At 39.6% G+C, this 27,607-nt stretch overlaps 1 protein-coding gene across 6 annotated transcripts in view; it reads right to left on the reverse strand.

Annotated features, from left to right (window-relative positions):
• Positions 1–3,315: 3,315 nt before the first annotated feature.
• The window catches only part of rbms3 (RNA binding motif, single stranded interacting protein), a 379,593-nt gene continuing 355,301 nt past the window's right edge, over positions 3,316–27,607 (reverse strand). For all 6 annotated transcript variants that reach the window (XM_055053855.1, XM_055053854.1, XM_055053857.1 and 3 more), the window contains 4 exons: positions 19,676–19,786; positions 12,797–12,889; positions 10,165–10,286; positions 3,316–8,573 (listed from right to left, as the gene is read on the reverse strand). In XM_055053855.1, coding sequence (XP_054909830.1) covers positions 8,570–8,573; positions 10,165–10,286; positions 12,797–12,889; positions 19,676–19,786 — 330 coding nt within the window. In that variant the 3' untranslated portion in view covers positions 3,316–8,569. The remainder of the gene's footprint in view (positions 8,574–10,164; positions 10,287–12,796; positions 12,890–19,675; positions 19,787–27,607) is intronic.

Raw genomic sequence — 27,607 nt, forward strand, 5'->3', positions numbered from 1 at the left:
TTTTCCCACTTTTTTTTTATTGAAAGCTTCATCAGAGAGAGAAAAAAAGAACTCATAAAACCCAAGTCAATTCCTAACATCCACAGATGTACAGATAAAAGATTGCACACACCAAGCAACGCCTGGGTGCGCACGCGTGTGTGAGTGTGTGTGTGAGAGGTGTGACCATATCCTCCTCAGTGCTGAAACAAAACAAAAAAACAAAAGTGAAAAACTGAAAATGTAACCAAAATTAACACAATAAAATTATGAAAAACTGCTCTGCTGTCCTAATAAATAGTTCTCTTTTCTGGATTCCTTAAAATTATCTCCTAGTTTTATCAGATTTTACCTTTCTTGTGAAGCTGTTGGAACTCCATGAGGCCTGTGTGGATATATGCATGTGCGTGTGTGTGTGCATGTGTGTGTGTATGCGTGTGTGTGTGTGTGTGGGCTGCCTGGAGCTCCAGGGGTCCTGCAGCCAATCAATAGCTCTCATCAAAGGTGGACCGAAGCATCAATTAAAAGCCCAAGGCCTCGCTCCAGCAGGGGGGAGGGTTCGTTTGAGCAATTTTCCCACTGCATTATGTGTTAAGTGTGACTGTGTGAAAGTGAGTTATTGAGCCGCGGCTCTCCTTGACACTCCGCAGCGAGAGGAACTCTGAACTCCTGCTTATGTGAACACATGGCGATCAATGGGGGGACGGCTCCGAATTCATTCACAGCGGATGAATCCAGGAGAGCCTCACAACTGAGCGGGACATGGAAGTATGAGAGTATGGCTGTGACACTGAGGTGGCAGTGATTCTGAGAGACGAGGAAGTGAATGAGTGAATGTGTTTAAAGGCAGTGGGAGGGGAAAAAAAAGCACCTTGCCTTGATGGACGGACACATTAGAGAAGACCAGAATATTGCCCCAAGATTTGATCAAAAATCTGCTCTAATATTGCTGTTTTTGTTTTGCCTCTGGCTACGAAATTAATTTTAGGCCAGTAGGTGAGTGAGATTTACTGCATTTGAGCAAGTTGGATCCTTTATTTACAATCTGAAATGCAATATTTCTTGAAAAAGTGATTGCATAAACTTTATAGCACTCCCAATGAATACACAACAGCATCTTTCAGGGATTGAATCACAGGGTCCTAGATAATTTCCCAGATGAAATTTCTAGCTCCTGCAGCAAGTTATGGATCTTCCATAACTTGCTGCATTCAGATCTCCATCCCCTCAACAAGTTTCTTTCAAAGTAAAAAAAAAAAAAAGCTGATTTCAGCTCATCACCATAGAAAAACATTGAAATATAATTGGACCCACCTACGAAGAAACCATTTGTATGCTATCATAGAAGAAGTCAAGTCCTAATATAATTTTATAAGTCAGGTTTTGAAGAGCAAGCTTTCAACCTGCAGCATGCCAAATATTTCGGACCAGATTTTCCCACCTCTGCTCTACCTGCCATGTTTTACTCATAAAGAATTAAGATTCTTGACAAACAGACTTAACTCCAACCAAGAGACAGTGAGGCTGCTGCATCTTTCCCATGAGTTCTTTATGCTTTGTTGTAAACTGTTCCCAACAAAGGCCACTGATACAAGATGTCAATTAATCCACATCATCTGCAAAAAGCTTGATGCTGCCACATCAGACTAGCTCCTCTATTAAGATCAAAGTAATCTGCAAAGTTGTTTCGATTATACGAGGACTGGATACGCTTTGAAAGAATCCCTGCTGCCTCATAAGCAGATATTTTTTCAGAGGACACAGATGTATGTGTTCTGCAGATCAAAAAGATACGACTGTACCGCACAACCCACACTTACACCCTTCAACAACTCTGCTAGGTTTGTTCCTGCTGTAAGACAGCTAACTGAAATGGGTAAGTTAGCTTCTTTGTTTTTCTCCAAGTTTTGCTGGAAAATGAATGATTCAGGCGTCCTGATCTGAGGAAATGTGTAAAAAATGCAGGATGTAGATTTGAAGAAAAGAAAAACAAATGTAATCTAGGTGAAAGGACTTCTGACTAAGTGGCAGTAAGGTGAGGAGACGGAAAACTGAAGACAGAGAAGGGCACAAATTAACCAGTTGTTTTGCCTAAAAGGAAACAGCTACTTAGTGTGATGGAGCAAGCAAGGCGGAGAGAAGACTCCTAATTTGTGAGGGGTTGAATTAGTCACCTCTGTAAGTCCTTAACAGGGAAGCTCTCTAAACTTCACTTCTGCCCAGCAACAAGAGCTAATGATCCTCCTCTCCTTTCTCTCCTGGTATTGCTGGCTCCAGGTTTGTGCTGACACATGATCTGACTGGGGGCACATTTCTGCAACTGCCTCCTTAAAATTTCAGGCATGCCTTCCGCAGACTTACCAAGAAGGTATTTGTATTCTGAGAAGGTACATTATTCCATTGTGCTATTAAGAAAAAAGCCATTTCTGCTTGTTGGATAATCTTTCAGATCTGTGTGAAATGTTGGTAGCAAAACACCTGCCTTAATGTCTCTTTCTTTCTTTGAGTCTCCATTAGCAAAATAGAACCGATGTTCTTAGTTGTGCATTTCCCCACCATATAATCTCTTGGCTATTTGTAATCCTATTTCTCATAATGCTATTACTACTGAATCTCGGGCCATTTGTAGGACACTCTGTGCTCTGATGTGCAACTCATGCATTAAGAGTCCTATTAGGCTTCACAACATTCTCTGTTCTATAAGAACAGAAGCTGTAAAGCTGCAGGGCGACTCTGATTCTGGTGTGCCACTGCTGAAAGTTGTAAATTGAACAAAAACAAAGGACTCTTCCTGGTTGTTCACTGATTCAACAGATTGAGATCTGTGTCTTAGTGTATCTGTCGAGCTCTACGCCCCAGTAATACCTGTTAAACATAACTGTAAGAGAGAAGGTACACAGTGAGAGATTAGAGTTAACTATAGGCAAACATAGAGCGTAGATCAGAAGTAGGAAAACTGACATTGATGGCCACAGATAGCATCTCATCACTCCCACATGTCTTACTGGAATAATTTGAGTTGATTCGTACAAAACTTCTCTGGAAATCAATGCGGATTTAGTACCAACAAGATGCCAATTTATGTTATGCTTATGTTAAAAAAACATTTTCAGAATTATTTCCATTAAATAAGAAATGCAAATAAAATCACGTGAATATGTTTGTTTAAGCAATAGGTCATTAAACATGCCACACTGTCATCTTCCAACCACTTCCTGTCGTCTTCTTTCTCTTTTCTGGCAGTAGTAACATCTGGTTGTTTATCACATAACTTGTGTGATGCGGAAAAAAGTGTTTCCATTGCAGTTTTGTGAAATACACCAATTTTGATACAGCTGAAAAACCACCCCATCCAACTTTATTGAAAATATCGTGTTTTACCAAAATTGCCTTGTTTACATTAAGCCAATTTATCTTCGTAATTTCAATTTGCGTAACTATTTAATAAATATAAACAAAGCTACTGTCTTCTCTAAGGAAAAGTGGTTATATGCTTAAGATAATACCATCTATGTACAGAAGGATGGTTTTCTAAAATAAACTAAAGGATATGAATTGTGAGCCTTATTATGATTATATCTATTTCAATTTTCATGAAAATACATCTCTACTAAGAAAAATAAAGAAATACATCAGTTTAAGTCAGTAGGTATGAAATGGTTTGTTTACTGTGAAAATATAGGGATAGAATGGAAACAGGTGGGTACAAAAAATTATAAATTGACCTGGAATAATTGCTGATAGTTTGATCTGACTATGTGTCTTGCAGATGCCTGAGGAAAAAAAATGTTGGTCTACACAAGAAGTTGAAAAAAAACAACATAATATATACATTATGGCTTTAAGCACACACCTGTGGGCCAGCTTCAATTGTGCAATGTCAAGTCAATGGAGTTAGTTTGAGGTCCAATAATGGAAAACAGCTCCACGTTTAGCACCATTGAGGAGATTCCATAAGTTCTTCCAAAAGCTCTTCCATGTGCTTCACAACTGAGAGAACATGGAATCGTTTGGAAGCTTTGTTAAAAGGCACTAAATGTTCAATTTGATTGTTACTTACAAACACTGGCGTGCATGATGACAGTTTATCTGCAATGTGCAGTCCATCAGTAGCACTAGTGAAATAAAATATGTCATTAGCAAACAAAAAGCTCCTCCTCTCCATCTCTCTCAGGAAGAAAGGGGTCTTTGCGGGACATTGGAAGGGATCCTGTGCCCCAGAGGGTGACAAATTGGGTCCGTCAAGGCTCATTGCAAGAGTGACTGAAATTGGTTTGCGGTTCTGCTTTTGCACCACCTAATAAAGACGAGAAACCTCAGATAGAAACTATGAGAGGGAGGAGGCAAACAATGAGGTAGGGATGGAAAATCAGAGCAGAAAGGAGCCTGGCCTCGCCGTGGCACATAAACTCTGCCAGTTATCTTTTTTTTTTTCTCTTTATAGCTGCAGCACCACAGCTGGGGCAAAGCAGGAGGGTGAACACTGAAAACACAAACAGGCTGCTGTAATGTGGGCAGAAATTGCTGTTCTCCCACAGACGATTTCCTTGGGGAAAGTCCACAAATGTGAAGTCACTGCAAACATCACGCAGCTCAAGGATGGAAAGACAGGATCAGAGGAAAGGGAGTTGTTTGTGCAACCTGGTGGGATAACGAGGGGCATAACGGGCACTCAGAGTGGAGGGCGACCGAGGAGCTGCCATCAGTGACTGGATATGGCTGGTGAGGAGCGCACTTAGTTCCCACAGATCCGCCACACTGGGCACATAATCAGGAAGGTGTTGAGGACAATTTGTCCTTTTTTTGGCTTTAAACACACTTCTACTGAGACTTGTTAGCGTCACAGAGGAGAACCGATGGCAACGAGGCACCATTGCTTGGTTTTAGCCAGCCTTTTCTCTGCTCAAACGTTTTGTTTTTGGACTGGTTACAGTCCCAAACTGCATGGAAGCAGTTTTACAGCTTCTAGTGAAAAAAACCTAAATATAATTCGCTAGGTCATGAACTTTCTGTGTTGGCAGCTGAATTATTATAAGGAGACAAATAAAACGATTGTGCAAGTCTGTAATTCTTCCCCCTGCCCCTAACATCAGACTAATAACTTGTTTTCACTCTTATTTGAAGCTATAAACTGCATTTTTGAAACATTTTGTCAGCAAAATTTCCACAGCTGGGTTGCTATTTTACAAAATTTTTATAGGATTCATAAATATATATGGCTTCAGCGTCTTTAAATAGATAGAATTTGGTGTTAAAGTAATGCTCTACGATCAAAGCTGGGGTTATACCTAATTATTACTCCACACACGAGACGTACATGGACATTTTTATGGCTTTTTCAGGTCAGCCAGTTCCTGTCCATACAGCATTTTCTACAGTGACATAGAATAATTGCTGGTGGCCCCTAAAATTCTGTAAATGTCTGTGCATGGTGACAAAACAAACTTGGGTCATTCAGCCTTATTTGCCACACTTCCAGCTGTTTTAAACATTTTAAACGTTGCTTCAACTGAAGATGAGAGCAATATCAACAAAAAATTATCACGCTGAAATATTACGTTTCCTCGTCTTGCCCATTTGGAGCAATCGGTAGAAGAAATAACCTTCTGCACGCAACATTTGCCTTAGACAGCCTGAAATATTTAAAGTGAATTATCGTACAAAAATGCATTGCAAGGTGGCAATTGTTATGCTGGTGATTATGTCAAATATGACATGAAATGTGTCCCCTTCCAAAATATGTTGTCAAATTAAATGATCTATTTTTCCAAATCTCAGTGTGAAGTTTAGCTACCACTATAAAATATACTTTTTGTTTTTAAAGCCTTTTGCACATCTTGATCAGGCGAAAAATACTTTTACAATACAAAAATAACCTACATAGTTAACTTTGTTAGCTCATATGTTTTTACCCAAATTAAGAGCCTGACTTTTACTGCCCACTTCACAACTGGACATTTAAACATCAACATTCATTGAAGCTGTGGGTTTTTTTTCGCCTTTCTACTTCCAACACATTTACAGATTTAGATGAAGGCTCAGCAGTCTCCAAGCTCAGATAATTGACACTTCAACAAAAAGCAAAAAAAGTATAGAAAAAAATCCTTTATGGTGTAACAAATGTCAATATGGACCACTGCCTTGCTAGAGTGCATGAGCAGAGCTTTTAGTGCAGCCCTTCATGAATCTGAATAATTGACGTTTACGTTTGATTAATGATGATTCCTGGTGCTACGTTCTACATGAAGACTTCGTGTTAGTTTTGAAACTTGCAGCTAAACAATATAACAGAGAAGGAATGCAAGCTAAAAGAAAATAAGAAGCATAGAAAGTGGTTTCAGTCATTGCCTGCCCTCCAGCCTCCTAATGCTGCCTTACCGAAGAGAGTAAATACACAGGAATATACCGTAAAGGTAAAAAAGAAGAGTGCCATTTGGTGTCAAAGTTTATGCAATCACTTCTTGACATGTTAATGCCTGCGTTGTGCAATTTTCTTTATGAATAGTAACTTACCTGCTTTAAAAGAATGTCACTCAGTTTGTTTAAATGTGAGGAAAGTTGCCTGTTGAGATGGCATAGTGAGCAAGATAAAAAGAAAAATAGCAGCAAACTGATTCTCTCTGCAGCTTATTTCGCTGAGAAATGTTTGAGTTAATATTGGTTGAATCGACAAGGAAAAAGAGACAGACAGAAACCACAGAGAGGAAAAACCTCAGAGTGTTTCCAGCAACCTTCCTCCTCTGCTCTAGCCAACTTTTTCCCTGCAGGATCTGAGCAAGAGGTGAGACACACCCTCAAAGCATCAACACCTCCACAACGGAGGCTAAAAAAACACGTCACACAATGAAATACTGTCCGATTATTATTGAGGTTGTACGTGTGGTCTGTGAGAAAATTTGCGGTATGTTTGCGTGTGTGGATGTGTGTAAGAGAAAGAGAGACAGATCGGACAAGCATGAAAAACGATCCTGACTCTGAGTAAAGCAACATGTTGAGAAGGATTGTAGGACTGGTCCGGCCATTAAGGTAGAAAAACAAAACAAAACAAAAACAGAAACAAAAAACAAAGAAGAAAAATAAGCAAACAAACAAATGATGACAACTGCAACAACAACTGCATCAACAACATTAACATCAACAACATCAACATTAACAACAAACTTAAAAATGAAAAAAGGGGGGAAAAACAAAAGCAAAACTCTGGTTCAGAGTGTCTCTTCATCTTTGGTATAAAAATGGCCATCCATGGGCTGCATTTGATCCACATCTAGGAAAGACTACAGAAATTGTCAACAATTTCTTCTATTGCTTTTGCACTGATTGGTTTAAACCATAAGCTCCTACTCAATCTACTGTTTTAATTCACTGCCAGAAGTTATTTGACTTTTTTTTTCTTTTTTTTTTTTTGCATTTTATTCTTTTTTTATATATATCTTTTTTTTTGCAGTGTGACAAGCAAAGCAGTCTAGAAACATCTTAAAGCTCATAAAAAAGGTAAAATGTGGCCGATAAAAAGCACTAATGTCATCGACAGCGGCATGTAAAATGATAATGAGAATAAAAAAACAAGTTCAGCATTTGCAACAGGCTGCACCCACAGCGCAGCGTGTCTTCTTATGTTTTCTACTTTTTCCCATTGTGTAAAATCTCTTCGATGCGTCACCCTCCCACCCCATCCCGACAACAGACATTTTGTTTACTTCTGACACGTAGTTACCTCTGACATAATAATTATCAAAGTTTTCTTCTAACGAAGAAATGAAACAAAAAGCTTTTCTCTATTAAATCTGTACAGCTTATGTGATAGATTCTTTTTTTTTTTTTCTTTAGAGCAACTCATTCAGCATTTCGAACCCCTTCCCATAGAGGTCCAAGAGACTGTTTGCTTTTTTTTTTTGTTTGTTTTTTTGTTTTTAAACCCTCCCAACTAGACGTCAGACTTTCACTCTGTAAAAAGTTTCTGGCGCCCTCCAAATTAAGGCCATGAAGATTCAAGAAAAAAGAACAAAAAACTTCTTTTTTTTCAAATACATCTAGAAAACTAAGCTTTAACACTAGAACATAAAAAAAAGACTGAAAAGAAACCGTAGCTTAATATCTGAGGAAGACAATCTCTGTGTGTATCTCAAACTTTGCCTCCCCCTTTCTAATTACAAAATAAACTTCATCACCTACCAGCGCATTCAACCATTTTTATTATATATATTTTTTTAGTTTTCTCTTTTTATTTAATTTTTTTGCCTTTTCTAATTATTTTTTTTTTTATTAGTTGAGAATTTTCTTTGAGAAACTTTTCAAGCTTCAGCCCAGCCCTTCAGGCGGGTTTCATTCCCAGACTAAAACAATTTACTTCTTTGCACTGTGCCCAGTAATTTCCCCCACATCCCCTCTTTTCCTCAGCACTCTTTGCCTCAGTCTTGATTTTCTTTTTTTTTCTTGTAGGCCAGGTAGGAAATGAAAAAAAAAAAAGTGTCTCTTTTTTGGTGCCTGGGCAATCTGGAAGTAATCTCTTTCTTTTCCTCACATTCACAGTGCAGCCACCCTCTGTCTCAAGGCAACGCTGTCACAGGAACATTCGCTCAGGCCGTTGCTATCTGATAAGAAGAGGAGAAAGAGAGAGAGAGAAAAGGGTTTGGAGTTGGTGGAATTAAATAATATTTTTACAAACACAACAGAGCAACAGAGATGACAGCTGACGGCACAATAAAGAATAAAAAAAGCTGCCAAAAACGACACCGGCAGATTGGAATAGTATGAATAATGTCTTAATGTCTTATTTTAGAATCAGTATTAAATGCCAGTTCTGTTCGATAAATCATTCTTCAGACTGAAATACTTTGCTGCTTTGTTTGGTTCTTTTGAGTAAGGGAATACAGCACCGTCAAGATTTATATGATTCCTGGAAGACTTAAAAAATAAATAAAAAATTTAAAATAGATTGAAAATCGTGGAGTAATTGTCATCTTTTTTGTAAATGTTGTCATTTGTTTTTTTGGTTGGGTCTGACAGTGACAGCCAAACCCTCTCCCCAAAATCTATTTTTAAATAAAAAAGAAAAATAATAATCTCAGTCCATGTAACCCTGAGAGTAAAACAGGAAACAGAAAAGAAAATCGTGGATTCCACATTATGCGGAATCCTTACAACTCATATAAGTTCAAAGTAAAGGAGGCATTTTTTTTTATTTAAAAAAAAAAGGCTGTATTTTTCTTTCATCAACATATCTTTAGTTAGTAATCCACGACTTCATTCATTTATTTCTACCACTTCACTCCAACATAAGAAAGAAAACCTGCTTTTCAAATCGTATTCATCTTCAGAAATCTTCAAATGGATACAAATGTAAATTGTGAAATTAAAGAATCACTGCAATAAAAAGATAATATAAACTTTTCACACTTACTGACAAGAGGCGCCAATGCATGCAGAGATCACTGATAGGGGGTTTGTGATCATGAAAATGTAAATAAAACATGAAATAATTTGACATTTTCCCACAATACTTTATGCAAATTATTGTGACACTAGAGTGGAAGGAAAAGTAAGATGCATAAAACAAAAGTGGGAAGCACAAAATCGTTTGGCTTAATTGGCCTATTACGTGAATGCCTTGATCACAACTGCTTTCTGAAGAGGCCAGTTGGAACATAAATTTATAATGAATGAAAGCTTTACAGAGACTCTCTAAAGCTTGTTCCAACAATCAGTGGCCGTAGGCATTTTGAAGCAGTTTCCTTGCTCTGTGAATTATAATAACTGATTCCCACAAGCCAGGAAACACAGCAAAGTGTTTTCTTCACCTTTATTTCCACTGTGAAATGTGCAGTAAAGGTTGCAGTTGACAAGAATTCAGAAGTAAAGCTAAATTGTGAAATAAATGCTGCAAAAGGCTAAACAAAACCTCAGCTTGACTGACTCAATCATAATTCCTTTTTTTTAAAGTCATTGACGTTGCATCATCATCAAAAAGGTCAAAAAATAATTTAATTTCATGGCCGTGTTTTATCAATATCAGGCAAGGACACCTCCAGATCAGTCAAGCAGAGTCTACAATAACATTTTAATGTTAGCCATATAAAATGTCTTGCCACTGATGCCATATTTTCTTTAAAGGATGATGACCCGACAAGTGACTTTGGCTCTGACGTTAAAAAACATCTGTACTCCATTGTCAGACTTACTCACTTGGACTGGTATGAGTAAGCAGGAACGTGATCGGCACCGTCCACCTGGATCTGTTGCTGCTGGCCAGCCACCTCCTGTGATGAAGGAGCCACCGTCTGGGGTGAGGCATCTGTCACCACTCCCTGGAAGAGTGGCGGAGGAAATTTCTGGGCTGAGTCAGACCTCTGTGTGGCAGCATCAGGCTACTCGGTGTGCGTATGGTGTGTATTTTTACTTTATATTTCTGTCTTTTTAACACAAACAAACATGGCAGCGTTTGATTCCAGGTAGGAATTCACATGGTGCTTTTCTCAAAACCAAAACCTTTCTGGAAATCATTAGGATTTTTTTATTTATTATTCCATAAAGTCCTTTATGTCTTTATGGAATGTATTAGATACTTTCTTGCAAACCTTTGCAAAATATGGTGGGTATGTTGGAACTTAGAAAGTTTTTGGTAAATACTTAATGTGTTGCAGGAAATATACCTTGTTAGTTCTGTGAAAAGTTTCATTCTGTAAGTACTCAGTAAGTCTGAAAAAATTACACTGTAAGTTTGGGAAAAGTTCTGGCAAGTACCTGTGAGGTTTCATAAAGTGACATTTAACTTCTGAAAAAATGCAAACTCTTTGAAAGTCATCAAAGCTTTGATAGAGCAAGTAGCCTATCAAATAACTTACAAAACAAATCATTATAAATGTGAATTTTCTCTTATTTGGTTGAACAGACGTTTGTGACTTGGGACAGTTTGTGTTTGGGGTGAAAAACTTCTTTACAGATAGCTGTCTGTGCTAAATCCATCACAACAACCCTTTTAGCCTTTTGTATGTGTGGAGCGTTACTGATTGCGCCCATCACTGAGTCGTCTCAATCACCTTTAACAAGCTCTCAAGGATAAGATGTCCTGTCCATACATCAGCCCTGCAGTCACCGGCCGATACGGTGATCTACACCCCGCTGCCGACGCCGGGACTGAGAGGACAGTGGTGAGGATGAAATAGGAAGAGGACGCCGAGGGCTATGCTACAACTACATCCCTCTTCTCTGTGCGACTCCTTCAAAAGCCAAGGCAGCAACTTTCTGAGGCGGAGGGTTGGGGAGTCGAAAAGCGTAGAAATAGAAGAAGAGAGGGGCAACTAATGGATATGTCAGGGGAAACTGTCATTGTCCGGTGGCTGGCGGGGGCTAACCAGGCCTCTGCGGCTGACGGATGTTTCAGGCAGCTACCGGCTCGAAGCGGCTGCGGGCGGAGAGAGAGGCCGCTCCGCCGGCGCTGTGTCTCACTTCAGCTCCTGTCATCTGATACACGACTGATAGTCCATCTGAATATGACCGCACTGTCAGCCGCCAGACAGCTCGCCCGCTCTCCCCCGCTGCCCGCCCGCCTACCGGCGCTGCGCGTTCATCATTTCTCAGAGCAGACTGCCCGAACCTGCCAGGAGCTCAGACAACCACCGAGGAGGAGACGAAGTCTGTGCTGCACTTCAAATGCCTTTCCCAAATACTATCAAACTTCTGACTCATCCTGCTTTGCTTGCACTTTTTGTACTTGTTATTTTCTGGTCTGGGAAAAGTATTAGAAAATACAGCGAGAAATAAAATCTGAATTCAGCACTTTTCATTTGATGGCTGTTCTGCTTTGTGTTCACACATTTTTGTCACATAACACCAACAAATGTTAATGTACTTCATCTGGAATTTATCAAAACAAAGTAGTTGTGAACTGGGAACATTTCAAATCACAATTAGAATATTGTGGTGATGAAATATCATTCTTGTCTGATCTGTGTCAGCACTTTTTAGTACTACTTTTTTCTGTATTTACAGTAGCATGGTTTTTGGAGAACACGTCTATCAGGTTTCATTTCTTACTGCATTTGACTTCAGCCATTGTTCCCATCAAGCCTGACAAATTTTAATGACCGTATTAAAAAAGAGCAATCCCACAGCATAATGCTGCCACACCTTTATTCCACACTTAGGATGATCTGCTCAGCAGAATCTGCTGTTAGTTTTCTGCTAAGACAGCAGAAAACTGCATCAGCAGATCATGAAGGCTAAAAAATGAACTTCCTCCGCATGCGTGTTGTGTTCTCTTGATGACCTTCTCTAAAAGCCAGATTTGCACTTTTCATTTTTTCCACCTGAGCGTTGGACCTTTGCAGCTGTTCCAGAATTGCTTTGAGCCTCTTGGCTTTTCCTCTATTTAATATTTTCCTTTTCTGGCCTGTCAGTTTAACAAAACAGGTTTTTGCAAGTGTACCATGTACTTTCCATTCTTGGACAGACTACTTTGTAAGACGTTCAAAGCTTAAGACATTGTTTTATAACATAACCCTGCTTTACACTTCTCCAAGTCTCTCTCTCTGACCTGCTGCCTACTTTTCTTGGTGTTATTAGTTGTTATATGAACAACTCGTGTCTATTTAAGCTAAGAATCCATCACACATAGTGGACTGTATTTACTGAATTTACTCAGTAGAGAGGACTAAATAAAAATGCATGCTTCCGATTTCAAAATGTAAAATATGCAAAGAATAAAAAGCTATTTAGTGAAGTGAAAAAAATTGTAAGGAGTGTAATATTTTTGCAGGGTTATGTAATGTCATCCCTTGTTGTTTTTCATGTTTTTAAGCATGCGTGTGGGTCTTACTTCGACAGGGACGGCTGTTGGAGGCACAGGAGTGTACTGGGGAATGTAGGTCCCTTGCATAGGTGCAGCGGCGGCAGCTGCAGCAGTCATGTACTGAAACACAATCACAAAAAAAAAAAAAACTTGCATGTAGTTAAACAAAATCCTTTCAGGAGAAAATTCCTAAGACACTCATTAAAATCACAAATCCCAGAAACATATTAGAGCTGAAATACTTTACTGACATCAAAAGCAGATCGTAATTCTTCCCCGGAACACTCGTTCAACGTAATTATTCCCACAACCATTAGGAAAGCCCACGCTGCTATGCTCTGTGAATCCTTCAGAGGGCGCTAGGAGAATGTGAGTCCACCAAAAGGCGAGCAAAGCAGATCAGATGAGTGTGTGTGTAACGGAAAGGGAGGGAAAGGAGGAGGTGGAGATGTCCTGCTGTCCCGCCACAACTTCAAAAGGCCAAGCAAATACACCGGGTAACTACTGAAGAGATGAATAAAAATATAATAACAGTAAAAAGGGAATTAACTGCTTGTAAAGGAGAGCAGGAGGTTTGTAGCCTGTGGCCTACATTCCTCTAGTCACGCCTGCCTTTGTTTTTTAATAGGCTCGCTGTACGCTGGGCATTTTACAGGCACGACACAGGTTTGTTTACATGTCAGGCATCGGGGCATGGGCCCACTTTTAATCAGAACACGCCTTCATCAGTTCTGTCAACGCGACTGTGCGTATCACTGTCTGCATGTGTTCCTGTGTGCAGCTGCATGCGCGACGCATTCACCACATGCTCCTGCTTCTTTTTGCTCGAAAGAACGACAGACAAAGACAAAGAGGCTTGGAACGATGATGTTGTGGTGCAGCGCCAACGGATGTGATTCGAGATAAAAAATAAAAAAAACCCGCCGGGGAGCTTCCCCTCTGCTTCCTGCTGCCTTCCGGACTGATGGAAAAGGGAGGTCCGGTTTGTTTTCTTTCTCTTCCCCCTCCGCCTCTTCGTCCTTGTTGGATGGCGGCGACGTGCAGCAAGAGGCGGTAATGGAGGGGCTTACAGGAGGCCCTTTTTGGCTGCGGGCCCGCCGATGCTGGTAGAGTGTCATTACCGGCAGCGTTGCTAATGGATCGGGTACGGCTCCACCGCTCACCGCTAATGAGAGCAGCTAAAGGCCACGGACACGGGTGATTAACTCCCCCACCGTTGCTGCATGGAGCCGGGAGGATGCCCCGGGATGGATGTTAGTCTGTGTTCATCAGTGAGCGTGACCGCACAGGTCTTTGGACATGAATTTAAGGTTATCACACCTCCGGGGCTGTCACACTGAGGACAGGGTGAGGCAGTGTATCCAGACCTCCTGACACATCACATCTTCCCTTTCCTTCTTCCCTCTCACCTTCCTGTCACGGTCTCTTTCTTAGTCCTCCTGCTTCTCAAAGGGGGCCTATCAGATTGTTGAAGTGACCTTCTCCCCGTTGAATCAAAACCATGCATACCAATTTCTTCTTGGGACTTGAGGTCTTCGCCTCTCCTCCCCATTAACTTATTCAGTCAACTCACCTGCGAGGGCTGCATGAAAGCAAATGAAGGAAAGGGAGAGATAATTAGCCATTATCACAATCTCCCTGTCATGGGGAAAATGTCTGTTTGAAATGTGATATTTCTCTGCAGGACTGGGGAAGGAATTTAGAATATATTTAGCAGGAAAATTTAATAAGATAAGATTTTTCCTCTATTATGACCGTTAGTTAACCTATTTAATATGGCAGGTGGAGTAAGTCATATTCCTGCAGCTGCCTGTGTGGCAAGTCGAGGAGATTAAATTTTTTTTTTTGTCCAATTTCAGCTCTCTTAGTCCTTCCTTGTCCAGTCAGGGGACAAGTTTGGGTAATATAAAGCATCCCTAATTGGCGATAAATGTTTCGTCACACACATTTACATCTATGCTTATGCACGAACACACGCAGGCCCGGACCAGATGGTGTGTGTGTATTTTTGATGAAGGGTAGGCTTGAATAGCTCCCTAACGAGGCTGGTGTGAGTAGACTCCTTAAGCCTCCCCGCTGCCATCACTCTCCATGACACATGCTCATGACTCCTGTGTAAACGTGGACCGCAATGCAGCAATGCCACCACGAAAATCCATAGGATAGACTAAAATACACTGTTGCCACAGTGGTTTGGGACTCTGCATCAAAATGACTTAGATCACAATTTATGTTTGGTGGGAGCGAGGAGGGAAGCAGGAGTGTGAATTGAGCGTTTAACTCACCACCAACAGCAGCCTGGCTAAATGTCCAACAACTGATCTTTTAGGCCACCATATAGAACAATATGCAAGGTAGAAAGCAAGCACTGCACATCAGTGAATGTTGGTGGTGGCGGCATCATGCTGTGGAGATGCTTTTTTAAAGATAGAGTAGATTGTGAAAGGTGGAAAATGAATGGGAGCTATATAGAGGAAATCTAAAAGAGTTAAGACAACAACCCGGAACATATGGTCAGAGCAACGATGGTTTAGGTTTTCAAAATCATGCATCCCTTTGGTTCAAAGTCCAGATCTTGACTTGAAAGTCTCTGTTTACAGATGTTCTCCATACAACCGTACTCAGTTGGAACGGTTTGGTGACGGAGAAAAAGAAGATTTCATTCTGTGTACGTAGCTAGTGGAGACATCACCTTAACAACACTGGCAGCTGTAATTGCAGTAAAACTACATGCACACTTTTCAGATGAATATTATTATTCACTTCCAAAAAAACAAACACAAGCCTTCTACACTGTGTTGGTCACATAAAACCCAAAGAGTTTGCAACTGTACTAAATGTGGTGGAGTGTTTGGGATAGGCTCTGATTGCTATGGATATGTCCTGGTTTTGTTTTGAAGTGAAATCCAAACTCATTTAGAAAGATACCTTATATTCCAATGCCTAATATTAAAGTGCCTCTTTCAAACCCTAACCATCAGTGGAGCAATGGAGGTTTTATTTGAGCCCAGGAAAACTGAAACAAGGCACAGCTGAGTGCGTTTAAGTGTCTGTGTTCCTGCCGCCTCGGCTCTCAGGAGTAGCTGAACTTATGAAAAGGACTAACATTCGTCCACACTGCCAGTCTCAGCAGAATGTAGAGAGTAATGATACACCCACTTTCATTTTTATGGTTTTATATATCAAAACAATAGACCTAATCTTTGCCAGGTTGTAAAATTATTCAAATCCAAACCAACATGCACAAAAACAAACAACAGGTTTCACTGTTATATGTTGAATTAGGTTAAAGCCCGTAAACATTTGCTGCTTACACAAGATCTAAAAAGCAAATCAGCCGCCTGATGCCCAATGCAATTCAGTCACTGATCACCAGTGTGCAGGCCTCCGTTTTTAATTGGTAGTTTGCTGGTCTTGATATAGGTGAGTGTTCATACAAAGCAAATATGGAGTGGTAAATTGACTTAGAAAATCAATTATTGCTGCCAATCAAACAAAAAAAGGGTTTCAAGGCAACATCTAAACTTGAAGTCTTTCTTTCTGCAGAGGCATAGGTTGTTTACAACTGGGAAACCAGACTGTGCAATGCTTAGGTGACGTTCTTAACGATACAATTATAAAATAACACAGTATCACGGCTTAGGATTGAAAAGCTGAATCTGAATGAACAAGGCATTTTATGAAAAATGGATGAATGAGACTAATCAACAGATGTTTGGAGTAAGCCAACACAGTATATGAGCTATTCTGGCAAGTGGAGGCTTGATGCTTAGAGCTTGTTTTGTAGCTTCAGGATGTGAGTCAACAATCAACTCAAAAGTACTTTGGAGTCAAAAGTAAGACTGTCTCTCTAACTGCAAGAGTTCAGCAATAAGAAAATGTTGCAAAGTGTAGATTGGAACCTTTCTTGGCCATTTGAGTGCAAGGACAGAGCAGAAATGCTACAATGTCAGTGCGGCAGAAGGTTGGTTAAAATACAGAAAAAGCTAATGTCCCAAAAGATTCAAAGAACCGAGGAGAACAGTTGATATGAAATAAAAAACTGCTTTGTGCATCTTCTGGGGGAAGCAAGTTGTCAATCAGCACCATTACAACGTAGACTTGAATTGTACACGTCTTGACGAGAATAGGATGAAGAGCACAGATGGAAGGTCACCTCTTGTCATGTCAAACATCAAATAGTTCACACACAGATGCAGACACTGACAGCCATGCAAACACACACAGACACCGGTGACAAAATGACAAAGGGAACATATGCACTTCCACAGATGCACAGCAGCTAACAGGCGCAAACTGGCATGACAGATAGACTCCTGCTAAGTGCTGAGACTTCAAAGACCGTAAATAAATCAGTAATGGAGCAATATGCACCAAACATGGTGTCATAAATCAGTGAGGAGCATGGATGGCATGTTTATGTGGGCCATCCATAAACAGAAAGCCTGAGGTTCTTCAGTATTCTGTAATCAAGTTGTTTGTGCCAAATAGACACCCAACTTTTTCCTGAGAAGCAGCAAAAATTCCAAGGCAGTGACCGTTAGGAGCTGGTAATCCACGCTCCCTCGTTATGAAGCACAATTTTCCTCCAGAACCACACAGCAAAATACCACGGCGTTCTCGGAAAGCTCCGGTCACCGTCAGAGTGTCACATCTTGGGCGGACGGAGAACATTTGGTTCTTTTTTTGGAGAGGAGAAGGAAGAAAAACAGCCACAGCGAGCCCAGGAACAGCCAAGATTATTCTGAGGTGTGGCTTCTCCTGCCAGAGCCAGTCTGGATAAGTTGTTGACTCTGGAGACATTACTCACTGCAGGTGCTCTGCTGTGGCCAGGATGAAGTCACGTGACCAGTAGAGGCCATCATAACAAGCCCCCAGAACCACATGTGCAACTACATCTGAAGAATGCGCTTGAAGAATATGTGCTGTCAGCTCCGGTTTACTACACGGATAGTTGAACATCCTGGGCTCTAAGCCCCTTTAACAGGCTTTCACAATTAGGTTGAATGAAAGGCTTTTCACATCTGGCTTAAGAATCAGCTTTACAGGAAACGCGTCTCAATCCCCGTTGATGATCAAGCGTGGCGTGCTGCGTGAGCTGCTCGGCCGCAGTGGAGTTCTGCTGCACAGCACATCGCCTCGGGAAAGCTAAGCAGGCAGAAAGGGGGTAAACCAGACACGGAAAAGGGAGGAAAAATACCGAAACCCACTTTCTCCTATACCAGAACCCATCAGACATCAGAAGCCATCACCATAGATTAGCCAGTCTCTAATCCTGCCTGTTAGCACAGCTGGGGCAGATTAGGATGAGGGGGGCATTCCTGACAGAGCCAACATGGCGTCACAGTCGCTGACAGCTCACCTGGAAACACATGGGTAACTGTACAATACAGCACTGTTTCAATCAAACTCACACAGAGAGATCAAACGTAGCACCGGAGCAAAGCTGTCTGCTTGTCTGCCCCCAGGCAGCTGGGTTAGGGCAGACAGTCAAGCTTCAGAGCGGTGTGACACCTCTAAGTCGACTTGATCCTGAAATGTGAAGGCGGAGGTGGGAGGGGGTGTCTTCTTGATGTGGGGACGCCAACTGTACAGCAAGTGAATGAGCACATTAAGTGCTGCTGATGGAGAGATATGTTTGATGTGCGATTTAGAAAGTGTGAGAAAGAATCTGAAATCAGAGGGTGAAAGTGAAAAGGGTGGAGAGCAGAGGGAGTAAGCTCCACAGGAAATCTGTTTAATGTCGAAGATTAGGGAGGAAATACGCTCTCTCAATATCTCGCAGTGAATGCACGCGGTTTAAAACTAAATAATATGACAGATTTATGGCTGAGAACATGTGGCGACAGACTAAGACTGTTTGGCTTTTCCAAGAGGAAGCGTTAAAACCTCTCCAGTTCAGAAACACACTTCAGAGTTTCTAAACTAAATTAAAAAATGTTTTCAAAGATAAAATGGCTCCAAATTAGTCGACCTAATTTTAATCCCATCAGCAGTGCAGCTTTGGACCAATGGTCACACTTCCTGGTGATCAAATAATAAATGCATTTGATTAGCTGCTGTTGTATTAATTTCTAATGAAGCAGGAAGAGATTGGTTAGTTTTACACAAACTATGTTTTCCAGGGTTTATTAAAAAATTATGCCACAGCGTAATATGTCAGATATTTATCTCAGGTCGTATTTTTGGACTTATTGAGAATTGCAAGTTTTTTTGCTTTGCAGGATTTGAGGTTATAAAAGTTATTTTAGGTTTCCATGTCAAAAATTGTAGTCAGTATGGGACTAACACATTCTCCAAATACATTAAGCCAATTATTATATGATTTATCATCATTCACTGGATTATTATCCGAGATGCTGTCAGATCTCTTATCAAATATTTAAAATCAAAGTAATAACGAATGTGTCATGCATAAAATCCACACTACTTTGCTTTTTTTAAAATATCTTGTTGGCAAGACACTATGTTGTTATCTCTTGGAGGGATTCTGATCAATTGTTTTCCAGGTTCTTTGAAGGTCTCATTTTCTCTGGCTGCTTTCAATTCAGTACAAAAACCTTCATCAACTGATCATTTCTGCGTTTGTGCACTTTAACCAAACTTTTGCCTCTAAGCCATTCAGGAATGAAAAGTAAATCCTGAAGGAAAGTGTGTAAGATTGAATAGAGTGAAATGACAAAAAAAAAAACTGTTTTTGGGAGTCGAGGGCAAAGTTGGTGCAGTTTCTTTTTTCAACTTAAACCCAACAACAAAGCTGCTCATAAATCTTACTGCTGTGATCACACAGTAATGGCTGAAGTTGCCCTTGAGAATCAGAGTGTATAAGAGTTTTCTTGTGAGCTCAAAATTTCTTTTAAGTCTTTTTCTTGTGTGATTCATGATGGTGCAATAAGGGGTACTCACACTTCCTGTAGTGCCCAGGGACAGATGGTTCATCTGCTGGGTTAGAGGGCCCATCATACTGGGAGGCTGCATGGACATAGTGTGGTCCATGGCTGGCGTGATCACTGCACCCTGGAGATGGAGGAGAAAAGATAATAAGAACAAAATGATCAGGACTGAGTCATTTCCCCTTCAACTTGCCCTTTGGAAACTTTTAGACATCATAAAATCATCTTTTATTTTACCTATTTTAATTTATTTTTCATTTTACCTATTTTTTTGCTTCATGTTGATATTTTTAACTTCTCTCTGAAAAAAAGCAGCTTGCTGATGTGCTCATGACAGTCTAACAACTTTATTCCGCAAATGTTCTGCTTTGTTGGTAAAAAGATCAAAATATTGCACATATCCTAATTTATGCAGCTTTCTTGGCATGCTATCCAAATTTACAGGGTCTTGAATCCTCTAAAACAGTGCAGGAAGTTGACAAAGTTGTTCACACCGTCAAATGCAGAATTTTTCAACAAAAAAAAAATAATAAAATGGGATTGATATATATATATTTATATGATCATTTTTAAGTTGTTTAAATGGAACGGTAGGAAAATTTAAATGATGATGACAGGAAATGTTTCTCAGCAGAGGCTTCAGGCAGGCCAGACTAAATAAAAGGAGACAGTATCGATAGGCAGCAACTGAAAATGGAAAGATTTTGAGATCAATGTTGCCACCTTCAGTCCCTGCAGAATCATCCATATCTGTGGCTGAGGGTTTTTTCTCTCCCTCTCTGCTTGTCCTCCCCGCCTCTCATATGCTCACTGTTCAGCATCCTCTTCTTGGTATAATGCACATCATGTTTTCCCTAATGGGCAGATGAGGCTGTCGGAAGCTTCTTTTTCATGGTGCAGTGAAACATGAGAGAAAGTGATGAAACCATTCTTGCTCTTTCATCCCTTGTCAGGATAGCTTCATTTCCCCAGGACTGGAGCTTTGGGAGGAGACCATTCAAAACGGGTCCTTTCCACTGTTCCTCTCGCCTCTCTTCCTAATTTGCGTGTGCTTGTACTAAAAATGTAGCCGTGTGTGCGCGCTGATAAGTCTTCAGTACGCTGTGTGTAGCTTGACTGACGGCGCCTGCGAGTGCGTGAGCGTTCGACTCGATAGTGCACGTTTGCGAGAGTGTGCATGCGTGCACCCCACTGGTGACTCTGTGTGGGCCTATTGGAGAACAAACTGTGCAGACACAGCCTGTCAGAATCGCTCTGCTTGTCTACACCCTGCATTCACAACACTGCCAGTTGACTCTGTTTCCTTCCTACTCCTCCTCTTCCTCAGTCTCCCTGCCTCTCAGTATGCAAACCTTCTGTGATACCTCTTGGAGTTACAACTGCAAAATATCAAACGCACTGGGTGGAACGCTGAGATCAGAACAGTGTGCATGTTTTTCCTCTCTTGAAATGCAATATATTAGAAATTATTACTTGTGGAAATGACTGAACATGTATCATTAAAGCTTCACTACTGAGGACGTCAATCGTTTAAACTGAAGAAAAAAAAATGCTGCGGTTAACACAGACAGCATTGTCTCCACTCATAATTATTTGCTACTGTCCTTGGGATTGTTTTTCTGTTGCTGACCCGATTTGGATTGACTTTTAGCTAATAAACAAATGGTATGTGGATTAGTTCAGGTCCTTTTACTGCAAAACAAGCCCAAACTATCACCTCTTCACTAACATATTATGGTGAGTCATCACACATGACCTGAAATATTTATATTTCCACAACACAAAATTCATTAATTTTTCACAAATAATTACAACACTGGTTTCACTGAACATTCTGTTCTCCTGTTCTTTGCATAGAAAGAACAGCATTCTTCCTATTCTTTCTTTTACAGGCATGTAATACAACCGAGCAAATGCTAGAAGCTGTTGCAATACGATGCTGGAGGGAAAAAAAAAAAACTAACTTCCTTTCATCCATTATCCACAGCCCTCTTTATCCTGCAGAGGGCTGCAGGGGGCTGGAGCCTGTCCCAGCTGACATTTGGCAGAAGCAACAATGTGCACCAGGGAGTTTTCTAGTAATATAACAAACCTTAACCTAAACTAGCATTAACTGCTAATATACCATTTTTTTTTTAAACACAAGCTTGACTTTAAATAAGTTTTCTCTGCATTAATATATGTGGAAAAGGTATTTAGGTCATCATATTTTCTTATTTTATTCAGTATCAAATTTGCATGAAATGTTCTTATTTTTTTAATCATCAGATAATGGTCAAATTTCTTTATCAACAAAATTACTCTTAACAGTCGGCTATTAGGGTAAAAAATTATCTTTCGATGTAAAATTTGGAAGAACCATTAGAAAAACCAAGAAATCAAAGCTGTCAAAACAGCTGAAGAAATCCTCAAGAATGCCTTATTATTTTCTTAAAAAATAAACTAAAAATAATAATAATAAGCAATTCCTGCATCCCGCACGGTGTTGCTAACAGTCATGGTAAACAAAGCAAACAAAAACGAAAGAACTGCTGAACAAGACCTCTATAAAAGTAGCAGATGAAAGTCTGATTCATTGAGAGCAAAGTATGAAGAAAGGAGAGGCAAAAAAAAAAAAGTGCACAGTACAACTCTGTACCTGTCTTTATTGGTCTGGAGGAAGTTCCCAAGAGTGGAAATTTTTTTATTAGAGCTTTTAAAAATGGCAACTGTAAACAACAACGACAGAAGGCAACTCAATTTCTCTCATTATGTAGGAGCCAAAGCTTATAGAAGAATAGTCACTCTTGTCAAAATTACTGCAACAACAAAAAATAAACTACTTAAATGGAATGATGTGCATAACCCTTACACTGGCTGAGTTTTTATATCACAATTTTTATGCTTGATGTAACATTAGTTATGTCAGGTTACATTTTAATACTTTATATATTTCTGGGAATTTAGTGCTTCATATTAACCTGTCAGTTTTCAAAACAACCCATGTGTATCGAGTTGAAACGTGAAACTAAGAAAATGTACAATAATTATAATTTGACAGCAAAAAACTGAATAAAATAACACAATATGGAAAATTTCTGTAGCCACTTCACCACTGCTTTCTATTACTAATAAAAAAGAATATGGGAATAAACACTAAGACTGCATAAGGACAGGGGAAGTTATTAAGGAAAGAACTAGTAGAGGTCATTGTGAAGACAATCAGGAAGAAAATGGAGGGTTGAAAAGCTGGGGGGATAAAAGCAAAAGAGGAGATGACAGGGAAAGAAGGAAATGGGAAGGAAAAGGTAAGAAAGAAGCAGCAGGAGCTGTGGGCTACCTGTTACTGATTCAGCATTTGACAATGCCTTTATAATGGGAAAGGGAGAGCAACGGAAAGGCTTAATTCACAGACATGTCAGGGAAAGTTAAGCCGATTTGTGATTTCGATTTTCCGTGTTTGTGAGACTGTGAGAGCGCTGGATTTCACTGTGTGTGTGTTGCGTCATTGGCAAGCTTGAGCGGAAAGAAAATGAAAAGGAGATTGACACAAATAGACAATATATGTTTCAGATTTGTCCTGTGTGCATACGAGTGGAGGAAGATAAGGGATGCTGCAGACCCACGATCGGTTACAAATGTATGAGGTGATGTTTACTGAGCTCCTCAGTGTATGCACATGATTTGGTGGAAGTATTGATCCTGCTCAAGAGCGGAGATGAGAAAATATCCCCTTTCTGGCAGTAAAATACATTGATGAAGACTCAATGACCAGAAGAAATCTACAGTAAATAAGAAAAAAAACAGTTTTTAATGAGGGTAAAAGAGCTCAGAATGGTGAAATCCTGATCTCCATCTGCTAATATGCATTACTCGCTCTGTAAATTTGCTGATTCCGTATAATTTCTGTAGAACAGGTGGGACACACACATAAACGTCAAACAAATAGTGAGTGTTTTTACTGCTGGATCCATTAGAGCTGAAGGATGTCCAGCACACTCAATGGGCTGTTAAAGTGATTTACATTCAGGGCTGGTGTTACCCAGACTCCAGATAAGGTTAGTCGGGAATTTGCTCAGGGAACGAAAATCAAACTAAAGGGAGCTTATCCTTTCAATAAAACAGTTTATGGTTTAAAAAACTGTTTTGTATAAAAGCACACTGAGGTGGGACTCCGATTACTTTAAAGTCGATGTGTTTTGTTTTAATTCAATAATATTTTGGTGGTTTATTGGACCAACTGCCTTAAGGATGGATAAAGAGATTAGATGAACAAATGTGTATGCAGTCGTTTCAATAAATTAGAATACACATCCCGATGAGGCTTGTTTGCAAGATTAAAATACTTTTTGAAAATAAATTTTAACAGGTAGTAAACATTCTTTTTTTCCCCCCACATTGTTGCATTAAATAGTTTTTATTGGTCTGGTGTAATATAATCTTCAATGCGTTTTTATTAGTTGTAAGTGGAAAATCATTATAACAAGCAGAAGTCATTTATGATGTTTTTCACTTTATGAACTTAGTTAATGAAAAAAAAAATAATTATATACAGGGTATAAGTAATTCTGCTAATAATTTTCTAATTTATTGAATTTTACTGTGTTTGTACAGAGACATTTAACACGGTTTTGTTTCTAGATGGACAAATAGAAAGTTTTATAGATAGATACAACATTGAGAACATCTGTGGGGTGTTAAGCATACAAATGTCTTTTTGTTATGCTTCCCTCTTAGAGATTATTACATTCAAATTATAATCATGGTGCTTTATGATTGCATTCCAATATTTTTCCAAATTCTGCTTCTGTTAGCAAATTGTTGGAGTGGATTTAAGTCATTTTAATCTAAACAAGGAGTTATAAATACAAAAAATGTATCTGATTCACTCCCACCTCAACCAGGGCAAAAAGCTTAATGCATGACAGCTCCAACTTTAAATATTCATCACTGTAGCCTGTCTAGACTGTTGCTTGAAAGTGATGTTAATGTAACACACCCTGACATACTCAGGTAATGAGTTCGCACACACCGAAAATAGCTTGAGGACAGATGATCAAATCTTGTAAGTTTGAACCTGATAACGGACCGTCTAAACTATGACCTGAGCATCGTCCCCAGACTGGACAGAAGAAAGCCTGAGAGGTAAGAACTGAATGTGTTGCAGATAAGACAGAACATGAATGTTAGGAGGGCAGACAAGACCAGAGAGGAACATTAAAAACCTCAAGATAGTGACCCAAGCTGTCCTCCCTGGTGTTTGTTAAAACAAAGCATCTCTTGTGAGCAGCTACATGAAGGAAACCCGACTCAACACATTCCACACAGCGACTGACAGTCGGTTTCTCTGTGTGAGGTTCTGCGGTTAGGATACTGCTGCTGGTGTGTGCGGAGGCAGTGCGTTTTATATGTAGGAACACTGCAGGGTGCAAGTAATTCTGCTAAAAACTTAGCACGACAGCGCTGCTTCTCAATCTCTCTCACACACACATGCAGAGAAAGCGTATTCGTCAATCACTCCGATCTGGAAAAAAACATCTGCTGATGATTGAGAGGATACTTTAAAGACTGAAGGATTGTACAGATCCCTAAGTCTGCAAGATGGCCCACCTGAAGGTTCAAAGCAGCAGGAAATAAAATCAATCCAAAAAACAAGCAAAAGAAAAAAACACTTCTGTTTTTCAAATGAAACCTTGTGATATGAGCCCAGAGCTAATAGCTGAATATGAATCTGTATGGAACGCAACACTTTTTATCTTGTTCTACTACGCTAAAGCTTTCTTTACAAAAAGCCTTAAGGTGCACTTTATGTTTTGGGTAATCCCAGAAAACAGAGCCAACTGCCCCAGTCTTTCACTCTGGTCTGCAGCATGAATTGCTCCTTGGGGCACAGAGATTTCCAGGATTGCCCCGCTATTATCTGGACCGTGTACAAGAAATATCTTGCTACATTATGAGTAATGGAGGCAAGCTGGTGATTTTATCTAGCAGAAGCCAGAGATAAAGAAGGTCAAACCAACATTTAGGATGTGTCCTAAGCTGACAGAAATCCCAGGAGGGCTTTTTTTTTTAATATTTCAAAAACTTATTCTTAAAAATGTGTAACAGCAAACATATGAGAGGCTTTGAGATCAAAGACACACAATCACCAGACACTTTGTGAGGCAGAATCTGTTCAATTCCTTGTCAACACAGATAGTTTCTGGATGCCTGAATGCAAGGAGCTGCTGCCATTTTATTGACATGTAGACAACATGATGAATTTCAAACTGAAAATCAGAGTAAGGAAGAAAGAGGACTGTGGCTTTGAACGTAGCATGGCTGATGTTGCCAGTTGGACTCGTCTGAGTATTTCAGGAACTGCTGATCTTTGTGGATTTTCACACACATCTCGTACATTGAGCATGCTCAGAGAAAGTGACAGTGGATGAATTTGCCTTGTTGATGTTGGAGTTTGTGAGCAGAATGGTTTGAGGTAATAGAAAGGCAAAGGTAGCACAAAAAGCCTAAAGTATTTAGGTTGGCTGTTTTGTATGAATGTGGGTTTTTGTTAGTATATATTGTGTCACTTTGTATTCTCTTGTTTTGAATGTATGTGTTTTTAACAAGGAGCCTTGAGACAGAAAGTTTATACAACTGCCTTCTATCTGTCTGTCATGATCTCTGAATGCATAACATAACAAACCTTAAGTATTAGTAGTTTTAAAAATATCATGCATCAGATATGACTTATACAAAATTTAACTTTGCAATTGGATGCTTTGAAATCTGTCTCTTTAAGAAGTTCTTGCTCTTTCACCTTTTCCAGATGCTTTTTAGACTGAGTGGGCTTCAGCAATCCTTGTACTTCCTGTACAATGTCAGCCTTTCCAAGAAAATGATCAAGTAAAGGCTGAAACACTGCAAGAAACTCAACCCTGGTGCTTTCTGCAGACAGTTTGTCCTTGATCTTTTTCATGGAGTGAAGAGACTTTATTGCTGCCCTTCTAAAATCTCTGCCTCACCATGCATGCAAAAAACTTTTGTTGCTATTTCTTTTTCTTTATTATTTATTTCTAATTTTGTTTTTACAATGAACACCATATATAGACATTCAGGTCATACTTGAGACAGTACTTTGGAGAATAAGCACAAACAAATGAGAAAACAAGAAACAAAAATAAAACAAGACACACAAACAAAACCCAGCAATTATTTCTATAAATATGTGGATAAAAAGTAGATAACTGAAAAATAAATAAACAGAGGTAACAGAAAAGAAATAAAATATAAATTAGACAGAAAAAAACTGAAACAGGGCACCTAAAGGGCTAAATGTATCCTGTGCTGCTAAAATTGTTATAGGACTTAGATAAAGGGTGCATGCCATTACAACAGGGAAGTGAGGCCAATAGGGTGTGATATGACTTTGGTCAAAGAGAGAGGAATAGATTTATGTATTAAAATAGCAACCCCACATGCCTTGCTATTAAATGATGAATGATGCACCTGGTCAACATAACCACAGTGAAGCCTGAGCTGGTGTGACAATTCTAAATGTGTTAAATGTGCCAAATAAAATGTTTGCTAGAGAAATGTTCCCACTTCCTGATTTCAAAGAATGTTTTTTTTTTTTTTTTTAATCTTCACATGCTCTTTCGAGACAATGTAGACAAGAAGTGTAAAAGGAGAGGACCCTTTTCATCAAACAAAAGAAATATACAAACTTTTTATTCATCCATTTATGACTATGAAATGCGTTAATGGCTGCAAGAAAAACTATGGTGAGGGATAGTTTTTTGATTGATTTGTAATATGCTTAAATATGTACAAATGTGCATATTAAAGGATGAAGGTGGATAATGAAGCATGTAATTGCATTTGTCATGTCTTCATGGGAGATCTACTCTTCTCTGCAATCAGACTGGGATCATTTATCAAGAGTTTTCCGAGCACCTAATATGAAACAGATTAATCATTTCACACA

This window comes from Poeciliopsis prolifica, unplaced genomic scaffold (genome assembly GCF_027474105.1).
Source record: "Poeciliopsis prolifica strain line A6 unplaced genomic scaffold, Auburn_PproV2 SCAFFOLD038, whole genome shotgun sequence".
NCBI classification, from domain to species: domain Eukaryota; kingdom Metazoa; phylum Chordata; class Actinopteri; order Cyprinodontiformes; family Poeciliidae; genus Poeciliopsis; species Poeciliopsis prolifica.